Here is an 11,543-nt window from a genome sequence, read left to right as displayed (position 1 = left end):
ATATATACAAAAATTATACTTACTGCGACACTCCAACATCCGGACTGGAAGTCAAGTTCAGTAAGCCATTATTTATTACATCTCTTATCTCTCAGTCTAAACTTCACATCATCCTGGTATCTGTCTTGAAATTCACCTTATTCCTTTTCATTACACTACCTAATTAGATTTGTGATTGTCCTAGTCTTTCTTACTCTGTTTTGTTCCGTTATATATCATTCCATTTACTATCAATTTTTTATAACATATTTAATTTTTTTTACCTCATTTTGTCACATTACCTTTGAAACACATCAGATGCAGTTCATTTCATAAGTTTTAGCAGCTCAATATAAACAAGCAATAAAATATTTCCTTGTGAAAGACTGATTAAAAGTTATTTTGTTTTTAAATCTATCCCAGTGTTTCTCAAAATAGGAACTGCAAGAAAGTTCAGACTGATCACAATGAGTTACAAAAATGTTCTGCTAGCCAGCAAGAACTTACTTCGGGGCAAGAAAAGATGAAGAATTTCAATGGCTGGCCACAAATGTCTAGATTAGCCAGGGAACTGCCACAAGTCAGTTTCTTCAGGGCAGTGAAGAAAGTTTAAAATGCCTGTGCCCACCAAATACTGTAATTTTTCAATTCCTTAATCCAGGTAAACTATGTGGCTTCCTGAATTAGAAATTCAAAAGACAGAAAAATGCAGGTGACAGAGGAAGTAATAATTTTCCCGCCTGATTACATCACAATACCAACTAACCAAATTAACTTTGCAAATCTTTGCAGCATGACTGATTTACGGTATTAGCAAGTACATTTACATCACGTGGATACCTTCGTTTCCACTTTTTCCTAAATATAAGCAAAAAAGGAGCTAGCTCTTCTAAATATTCTAGATATAAGAAGACACAAGAAGACTAAGATTCAACCTGGAGTTTAAAGGTTGGAATTTCAGACTCTAATACTAATAGAACATGTTTTTGTTTGGCTGTAACCACTCCCAGACATCTTATCACAAATACATCATCAAATTAATCTGCTTTGTATCTTTTAAGTCAAATTCAGTATAGGTACTAATACTTCATCATGCATATTTTACAAAACTATGTAAGAACCTACTCTTTTAACCACACTCATCATTTTTCCCAATAAAAAAGCTAATAACATTTTGATAAGTCATAACATTGAAATCTATATAGGAAGGTAAAACAACAGAGGCTGGAAAAAAACCAAGAATGCCAGGCAGAGCATCCTAAAATTCAAACACATAAATCTGACCAAAAGCTTTTCCTTCAAGATCCGCTTCTCTTGTCAGCTAAAAATTTTGACCTGACTTGGCAGCAGAAACTTGGAGGTTCTATTCCATGCAGGCAATCTGGCAGGCAGCAGAGAACTGGCCTCTTGCTATCCAAACAGCAGTCAGCTGGGATTGCTGTGCAGCAGTCAAAAGTCCAGACACTACTGTATAAAGGAAAACAAGAACTCATACACATTACATTCTGCTTTACTTTGGAAGCCAAGTAACACATGTACATTTTACACATATATTGTAAACCAAGCAAGCACCTGAGATGGGCACCAGCTCATTGAACTCTCAAAACCTTTTATAAAATGAAAATTTTAGGTAGATTACAAGTTTCACAATTTTAGGTTTGGTTTTTGTTTTTTCAGTCACCATCACTAATTATCTGAGCCCATCAACATTATCAGTGTCAGTACAGTTTCACATATCAAGGTCTATCAGCTGAGAAAGTAAGAGTGAGCTAAGGATTGAAAATTGCACTGTTGTCCAAATTCTAACAGGGATTAACAGTGGCTGACTGACATCCCAAGACAGTTGCAGGCCATCAGGGGATGGGAAGGGGGCAACGGACATTATCCACACTTCTCTTACCATTTGTGTCCTGTAAAGCAAGAAACAATCATGCATTTTTCAAGACAGAAAATTCAGTCTGTTCATAACAGCTCTGATTCTCTTTCGTTCCATTTCTTCTCCTTCAATGTTCAAAAGAAATGTGTTCCACATTCTGATTAAGTTTCCAGCCACTTATTTCTAATTAATTGTGGCCAACAATAAGCAGCTTAATAGGGCATTTCTCCCACTCCCAAAACAAAAAGAGTAAAATACATCACAAAATCTGTACAAACATATAAAGTCTCATAAATGCAGATTTCTACTTTCAGAATTACAGGATTTCAAAAACAACTGACTGTTCTCTCACACACATTTTATTTCAGCTCTGCAATTCTGGCTTTTTTGCATGTAGCTTTCTTCTTGTTTCCACCACTTTATTTTTAATCTTCTTTGAAGATGTTTATGCTGTTATTACTGGAACCACAAAATAATGCTGGAAGGGACTTTTGGAGACTGTCTAGTCCACTTTCCTGCTCAGATGAGAGCCAGATTTGAAGTCAGATGTGCATTGTTCAGGGCCTTGTCTAGTCAAGCTTTGAGCATCTCCAAGGATGCAGGTGCCACAGCCTCTCTGAAGAACCTGCTCCAGAATTTTCCTTCCTCATTGTGAATAACTTTTTCCTGTCTATTCAGAATTTCTCCAGTTGCAACATCAGCCAATTGTGTCTCACTCTTCCCCTCTGCACCTCCAGGAGCCTGTCTTCTCTACGACCACACATTTGATAGCTGAAAACAGAAACTAGAAAGCTCCCTCCAAGCCATCCCTTCCTCAAAACAACCCATTTCTCAGACTGTTTTTGTGTATCATGGGCTCCAACCTCCATCTCAGTGGCCCACCACTAGACTCTCTCCAGTGTGTCTGCATATTCCTCGTACTGGTGAGCGTAAGCACTCAATCAGGAGGATTAATGAATTCCCTCAATTAAGCTGCTGCTAATGCTGCCCAGGCTTGGCCTTCATTGTTGCAAGGGCACACTGCTGATTTTTGTTCAACTTGTCAACCAGCAGAATTCCCAGATCCTGCTTTGCAAGGCAGCTTTCTAGACCGTCAATCTGCTGTGTACTTGTTGCACGAGTCTTGGTCCCTTCCAACTGTAGGACTCAGCACCTGACCCTGCTGAATTTTAAAAGGTCCCATCCGTCTGCTTCTCCAAATTGCTGAAATGCCTTCAAGTATCAGCCCTGACCTCATCTGTGAACTTCCTAAGGCTGTACTCCATCCCATTTTCTAGGTGACTGATAAAGACATTAAATGTTAGCATTCCTAATATAAAACCCTGAGGAATGCCATGCCTAACCAGCCACTATCTGAACTCCTACTCCTTGAGCCCACTGGTCCAGACAGTTTTCCACTCACGTAGTAATCTGCCAATCCAGTGCCTGTTTCCCCACTTCAGATACAAAGAGGCTGTGCCAGAAGTTTTGCTCTCCCCACACCCACACTGCTAATCACACCATTGTGCAATGCGATCAGGTTGGTCGGACACAACTTGCCCAGATAAATTGGTGCTTGTTTTCCATGATCACCTTCTCCTGATGTGCCTGGAAATGGCTTCCAGGAAGACTGGTTCCATGATCTTTCTGGGGACTTTGATTAGGCTGCCTGGCTTGAAGTTTCCCAAATCCACCTTACCTTTCTCCAGGATAGCTACGATGCTTGCCTTCTTCCAGTCATAACGTACTTCACCTAGTCATCTCGCCTTTTTGAATATCACAGAGAAGAGGCTTCACAATTACATTGATGAGTTCCCTCAGCAGTATTGGATGCATCCCACCCAGTCCCAAGAACTTCTGGGTATGTCTAGATTGCTTAAGAAATATTTAAGTCAATCTTACTTTACCACGGCCCAAACTTGGCCTCTGGGCACACAGATCTAGGAGACCTGACAACAGTCCCTGCCAGGAAAAAAGAACAAAAAAAAAGCTGTGGAGTAACTCGGCCTTTTCTACTCCCTCTGTCAAGAGGTCCAACACCCCATACTTCAGCATGTCTACAAGTTCCCTTGTCCACTCTTGCTGCTCAGCCTGCCCTTCCTGTTACACTTCAACTACCACAAATTTCAGTTCCAGTGAAGCCTGGCCCTTCTACTTCATCTGAGCAACGTTTAATTCTTTCATGTAGCCCAACCCCACTTCTACCTATGCACAAGTGCCTTCTGCACTTGAGTTCAGTCAGAGCTCCCCATTCAGGCATGCAGACCTCCTGTCGCATCCCCTCAAGTCTGTGAACTTCAAAACAAACAGCTGCTATGCCTGAAGGAGGCTATTCTTGACAGCAAAAAAGCTGTCTTGGGCCTCTTTACTCTCCACAGCTGCCTCCCACAGGATCTCATCTACAAGCTCACTCAAGAAGCTGAAGACCCGTCTTCTGAAGATGAGGTCATTGCTCTGCTACATACTTTCTTGTTTCCCACAGTAACACATGAGATGAACTCAGGAAATCACTTCCTTAACGTACTGATGAAGCTCTACTACTAATCATAAATACAATCTAAACCAAAACCTTTTACAAAGGTAAATGTAGCCATGTAAAGGTCTCAAACCGTTTCATAACCATAATATTTTACTTCTATGCAACACATAGCACGTTCTTCTAATTATGCAGATGGTTTCTGTAACACATATGGCCTCTCATTCAACTCTGAAAATAACAATACTAAAGATGACACAGACAGAAGATCAGGACACTTACAAAACACAGTCAGAATTTTTTTTCTTCTTTAAATAAAAAAGCTGTCTGAAGGAAAATTTTAATTATTACAAAATGTCTACCCTTGCAGCCTATATTTTGCATTTAAACTAGTCAGCATATCGTATCCCATATGCTTTAACTATGGGACAGAGGACTTGAGTTTAAAGTACAGGAATATAATTCTACCCTCTTGCTGTTCCCAGATTCATCTGCAAAATGGTCCCATCAGCCTGACCCTCATGCTGATGTTCAACGTCTCTTCTGGGACTATGATGACAATGTTTTCCACAATTCTCTAAACTAAGCTTTGCTGGATATTAATAAGCGTCCTAACCACTGGACTACAGTCACAGTGCATCTTGCTTGGCCACAAAGCTGCAATTCCATTCTGTTTGCACAGAAGTAACAGAGAAAGGCCCTACGGTAGCTTGCGAGTTAATGATAACCAGAGTCTCCAGGGAGACCAAGATCAATCCAGAGAGGTGCAGCAGAGTGAAAAGTCAACTGTACCACACCTCACACTTCCTTCACATTTTTTGATTCAAAACTCGAATGTTTCTATGTCACAGCTGGAAAAGCAAATGCATGTTGCTTGCTCTACTGCGAACAGAAGTGGAAGCAATCTTGTGGACACTGCTGAACTGTTAAATTATTAAAAAGCCACAATATTAACACCAAAATGAGGCTTCTCTAAATACAAAAAAGGTGGTGATGAGTTGATTCATTTCCTCAAGCATAAGACCAAGTGTTCTCACTAAATTAAGATCCAGATGCAATTTATGAGGTAAAGCTTTTGGACTAAAAATTAAATCAAGTCAAATCCTTTTGCAGAAATTATTGTAATGAACAAAGAACAAACACTATCAATAAGAAGCAGTGTCATTGGAACATAATCACTGAATGAGTTTTAATCAACAGACTACAGAAAGGAAGACCTGTGTAAGTACTGTAATGTTAGGTTTGTCACCACAGCTTATTGGAACCTCCCCCCTGGGCAAGACTACAGAGGTGTTATAGACAGGTGCATGAGCTCTGACACAAATCAAGGTGCTGAGCCCCTGCTGGCTTGCACTGGGTTATCTGACAGAGACAGACTCCTAGCACGGAGCTGAATCAGAGGAGCAACCACTTTCTGGAGCTATGCAGCTTCACCTCCAGATTTCTACACATGTGCACTGAGTGAAGGACCCAGACAGAAAAACACTGGAATACACGAGTTCACAGTGCCACGTAAGAAAGCAGAAGGAGCCTCTCATGAGAATATCCCCCTTCCTGCCCTAACACAACATAAACGGGCACAGGTTTTCACTGCAGCACCACCCCATTCAATCACCACAATTTACTTGGGTTTTTTTTTTCCTCCCTTTCCTTTTCCCCAGAAAAGAAAGAAGAGAGAACTCTGTATTTAAATCCCTAACAAATACAGCCATAATCAGATAAAAGATTAACACAGTGCTCTTGAGAGAAATTCAGAGAGGTCCACAGAAATGAGTTCCAACATGTAAGAAAATAACAAACAAAAAGCAGAAAATAAGAGAACTGCAGCCTAAGTCAGGATGGCTTGTGCAAATCTGCAACGGTTACTGTCATGGCTCTTTCAAGAGCTGCATGGGTGTGTGTGGTCAGATTGGCTCAACAAGACTGGACAGCTTAATACCTCAAAGAATGCAAAATTTCATACGTAGGTGTTAGTTCGAACTCAGTGACTGACATTTTAAAAACTGGCATAAAGGTCACATGTGCAGTTTAGCTCTCTCTCTCGGACACTCATCAGAGAGGGTCACTTGGATCGCCACATAATTTTAAGATCCAGAAAAGTCTAAGTCAAGTCACTGGCTTTAAAGAAAAAGGAACTCTTTTGTAGCTCCACAGCAACCTGGAACCAGTGTGGACCCTTCAGTCTTCTGTGGCTCTTTCAAACACATCCCTGTCATTAATTCCTGAAGCTATCAACCTTTTCACCCACTTTAATTCTTATGGAACATGCAGCAGATCATACAAACAAAACCTAAATACAGAGAGGGTTTGAACACAGCCATGCTCTTGTTAGTGTAATCATGACTTTAAGCTCAACAAAAATAATAAATTTCATGTAACACTCTTGAATACTTGAGCATTCTGTGTTGCTCTGTAAGCTGGAGGCACACTTCTGTGTAGGACATCCAGGAGAACAGCTGCGAGGCTACCACTATAGGACCACCTTTTTATTCCTCACTCAGCTATACACAAGTCACCTTCAGAAGCACTAGCTGATTTTCCAGTTGAAATCATGTCTCAGGGTAAAAACTCTGAAGGCTCAGAACCTTCAGAAGTACTTAAAGAATACTTTCAAGTTGAATGAATTCAAGTGGCTTTACTGAACTTACAATTTTTTATCTGAATAGAAATCGCAGTTCACAGCCTTTACCTGTCCACTTTCTACACTCCCACGTTTCCTTCTCTGACACCTTTGGTGTTAAAATTGTACTCTGGAGAAGTGGTGCTTACAAATATCCCAGTTTTTCCTGAGGCACCTGCCTAAAGGCTTCCAAGTATCCATCATAAAAACTGGTAAACTGGGACCTCTCCATTTTATCAGAAAGAACAGTTGCTTTGTATTTACACTGGCGGGCACATCTGTAACCCTAACTTCAGGAAAATTAATTGGCTTGGAGATTCGGTGAGAGTGTTGCACGAACAACTGTATGCAGCAACATGAACTACTGTTCACTGAAAGACAAAGCCCACCCAGCAATATCTGGAATCTAAAATGTACGCATCCTATATCGTGTTGCTTATGTGCCAAGATTAAATGCCTTGAGCATCTTACAAGGACCTACAGATGTAGTTCAGTATTTTCATTTCACGTTCTCGATTCCACCAAAATCACGATGTAGAAATAAACACCAGTGTGCCATAGCTGCTATCGCAGCTGCCATTAAGACTATTGTGTTACCCCTTCCCACCAGAAAGATGGGGCCTTACGAAGCAGCCATTGACAGAGGGCTTCAACAGGAGCTCTATGTTTCCAACACACTGCACTGTACTGACAGAGCCCTTGCACAGCACCTTTGGAATTTCACATACAACACTTTTTTAAGAATTTTTGGCAGCAGCCTACACTGGCTTTATAAATATTTACATACATTCAAAAAACTTAGTCTTCTTCACAAAAGACATGAAAGACTGCTAAGCAGTTGCACCTTCAAGTTTCAAATGCCTTGGCAAATCACTGTCTACAGAAGATTGTTAACAGCAGACTGAAACACGCTACATACTTAAACTCTGGAAAACACCATTTTAACTTGCAGAACTCTTTCCGTCAGTAAGGCACACCAGACAGAGATGACTCCCACATGCTAAATCTTTATTGTGCGAATGTTGTTCAGAGTATTTATTACCCTTTGTAGACACACATTCAAAAAAAAATACATTAACAGTGGATAGATTGATGGGCAACATATTAAATCTATTTGGTGGTAATTTGTATGCATGCAGTTAACTCTTGTGGTGTAAAAATCTTAGCCAGGAGGCCAGCCCAGTTGACGACCACCCAGAACATGGAGATGTACGTGATAGACAGACTGCCCACCCTCAGGCCCTTCATTCACAACCATCCGGAATCCATTGGTCAGGCCCAGGTTAGCAGCACACTTCTTGCCAACAATCATTAAATGCCCAAGAAGCTGGAGGAGAAAAAAAAAAAAAAAACAAAACAACAACCAAACAAACAGAAAACACACAAAAAGGGGAGAGGGCAGGAAGGGAAGGAGTGAGAGCAAAGAACCATTTAGATAAGCCAAGTAAGCTAGTTCTTAGAAATTCAGCCACTGCTCTTCAAATTGTTGTCTGTCTGCAACTGATGCTTTCCAAGAAAAGCTATGAAGACTGAATACACATAATATAGGGGAAAAAAAAGAGCTACAGATTTTTTCTCAAGCTAAACAGTACCAGACTACAAAAGTGTCATAAAAGCTAAATTTATCTCATGTTAAAGCCCTCATCACTTCTTCAGGCAAGAAATACAATTGTGGTGGAAAATAAACTTTATCTTATCATGTAAAGGTTTAGAAAATCTTTGATCTTGATGTTTATAGTTACAAATGAAATATTCAGCACCTCTCGGCTAACCTTCCCCTTCTTTATCTCTGACCCACCAAAAACCCCAAGCCCATATTAGAATAAGTACTACTGCCTGTAAACCATGAAAACGGATGTCAAGACTGCACTTGAAAATAACAATGCATTTTGCACTGCAAATACACCCATACCCAGAAATTTTCCTTTTTGTCACTACTTTTACTGGAAAACCTTTACTCTATTCCCATTCTGAACTAGAGGGAAAGGATTATAGTACCAGAAAATGACTTTGCCTCTTTGAAATATCAATGTTGAGAGGAAAAGGGGAAGAGTCTAGTAAATTATGAAGTAACTAGAGGTACAGTTTGGTGTACAGAAAGTTTCTAGAGTACTTACAGATTCATCAGAATCTTCTGCTTCAGATAGCCTGACAATTGGCTTCTTAGGAACCACTAGGAAATGCGTTGGAGCTTGGGGTGAAATATCGTGGAACGCAAGACACTGGAGGAAGAGCAAACAGAACGTAATTTGCTTCACAGAAAGGCAAGAGTAAGTCAATATGCTCCACTAAATACATACTTAAGCAGATTATCAGATACCCCAAACATAAGCAGACATGTTGATCCTTCTTGAATGATATATTATTCAAAGTCTTCTAATTTCTAAGCACAAACCTGCTGGTATGAAAAATTAATCATTACTCTGTGTTAAGTATTATTTAAAAGCTATAGTCTTCTTAGCAAGTTAATATGCATTTAGGTTCATTATTTACTATGTCCACATATGCAGAACAACTAACAGAGCTGATGGCATGTGTGCTTATAAAAAGTACATTTATGCTTAGTTCATTTTTTTATTAACTCTTTGTTTAATAAAATATTTGGCAAACAGTTGCTAATCAAAATTACTATCCATCAGAAATTGCATACAGCACCTAACTACATAAGATAAATCTCAAATTAGGAACTTCCAATAGACAAGGGAAATAGAAGAGAAAGCAAAGAAAGAGAAAAGGAAGTTATGCCTCTTTGTGCAAATGGTCAACCAAAGAACCAGGACTTGCTACTACAACCACCACAACCTGCAGATGCCTACGCAGCGCGTGCACTCTGCCATTGCCAACCAAAGGGCATCTCTGACTTACCCATCACATTTAACAGCAAAATATCTGGTAGTTACTGGTTGAGTTATGACATAAAGAATGCATACTTATAAACACATACCTTACATTCTTCAAAATATTAATTTCCTAGATGCTTTCAGTTATTTGTGAACCAATAAAGTAATTTTTCTATGTGACTGTACTGCTTTTTAATTCAATCGAGAGGAACTGTGGCCTTTGCCAAGAGTAAAGGTGGTGAAAAGCCCAACTTCACTTACATTAACAATGCCTTATCTTGTAAATCTCCAATCTGTCCTATTTTAAGCTCTCTGTAAGAAGGTAATGGCCAGTTTTAACTCTCTGAATAACTGCTTGTTTCCCCCAAACAGAGAAGGGTGCTAAGCAGAGAATGAATGAATAAAACTAATTCACACCTAATTAAAGAAATCTTACTTTGGGTTGATAATTTGGTAAGCAGTTTTTCTATTTCATGTGGTCCACATAGAGGCAGAATGCAAATGGCCAAACCGAGTGAAATAATTTAATGAGCAGAAGACCGGTATCAAATAATTCCGTATGGATCAGGGAGCAGAAGCAGTATCAAACAAAGCACAATCACAGAAAGTCCATGAGCACACGAGAAACCAACCTTCGTTTCAGCAAGTTCAGATTAACTAAAACAACAGTGATAAGGCTTAATTCCACAAAGACTTTGTACTTTTCAGTATCTCCTTTTCTCTGCACATCAATTAATGATTAAAAGCCTTCCTTACATTTCTCCTTGTAATATTTCCAGTCACATCTAAACAGACCTTCACACAGTCAACCAAATGAATTAAAGACCACGCACTACAGTCAACTAAACTGTAAAAGCAGTTCTACATCTCTGTGCAGTTTAAAGCAAAAATCAACTGAAATACTGCAGGTAATCACTACTCTTCCAGAAAATATTCTGCACTAATGGCAGCCAGAGTAGGTTACATGATCTCAAGTCACTCATCAAAGTCAACAGCCTGATTCTTAATCAAGCTCAGTGCTCAGGTTACACTGCTGTAGCCGTTACAGCTACGGGAAAAACCTCAAGCAGCTTTGACCGGGGAGAAGAAAGGATGCACACCCGCACAAACACAGAGCAGTAACATAAGCATGATTTTCCAATATTCTTCAGAGTAGACAGCAACGTTTCTCTGTTGGTAAAGAGAAACATTTCCTCTATTAAGAAAACACTGTTTCAAGCTATGCACAATTTTTAAGCACATAAATCAGACAAACAGCACCTTTAGCGAGTCTGCGTATTCTATACTGCAGACACTCCCTTATTTCAAAGGCAAAAGCCCCTGTTCATGTTCAGTATTTCATTTTTTTTTTTTTTAAAGGTGGAAGGGGGGAGCACTTATACTGGATATTGGTTTCATTTACACCTTGGAGATAACAGCCGCATTTTTGCATAAATGCGTTTTCATTTCACTTGGCCCCCAGCATGCTGCAGTACATCAGCATCACTGAACGCTACCAGTCCCACCTCGCCACTGAAACAGATTCTGGCAGCCTGCAGGATGACCAGCTCCACGCCTTTGCGAAGAGCCGAAAAAGCTGTAATTCCTTGTAATTCTTCACTCAATAAGCCCCCTGAGAGGCCCACAAGCAAAGCCTGTCAGGTAGACCTGCACCACCTCCATAACGCTGCTGAGAGCCGCACCAAAATCTGCCCTTCCGACCTGCCGAGCGGCTGGTGATGGCGCGCCCGGAACCCACCGGGCGATGACTGCCGGAGTGCCGGCTGGCGATCT

The 11,543-nt window shown here is 40.2% G+C and overlaps 1 protein-coding gene across 1 annotated transcript; it reads right to left on the bottom strand.

The window, feature by feature from the left end:
• Positions 1-7,917: 7,917 nt before the first annotated feature.
• Positions 7,918-9,767, bottom strand: HINT1 (histidine triad nucleotide binding protein 1). The gene is made up of 3 exons (XM_029084188.1): positions 9,747-9,767; positions 9,048-9,152; positions 7,918-8,257 (listed from the first exon to the last, which is right to left on the bottom strand). The coding sequence occupies exons 1-3, from the start codon at positions 9,765-9,767 to the stop codon at positions 8,093-8,095; spliced, it is 291 nt and encodes a 96-aa protein (XP_028940021.1). The 3' UTR covers positions 7,918-8,092.
• Positions 9,768-11,543: the final 1,776 nt, after the last annotated feature.

This window comes from Antrostomus carolinensis, unplaced genomic scaffold (assembly GCF_000700745.2).
Source record: "Antrostomus carolinensis isolate BGI_N321 unplaced genomic scaffold, ASM70074v2 scaffold27563, whole genome shotgun sequence".
In the NCBI taxonomy this organism is placed as follows: domain Eukaryota; kingdom Metazoa; phylum Chordata; class Aves; order Caprimulgiformes; family Caprimulgidae; genus Antrostomus; species Antrostomus carolinensis.
This window is presented reverse-complemented; position numbering and strand designations above follow the sequence as displayed.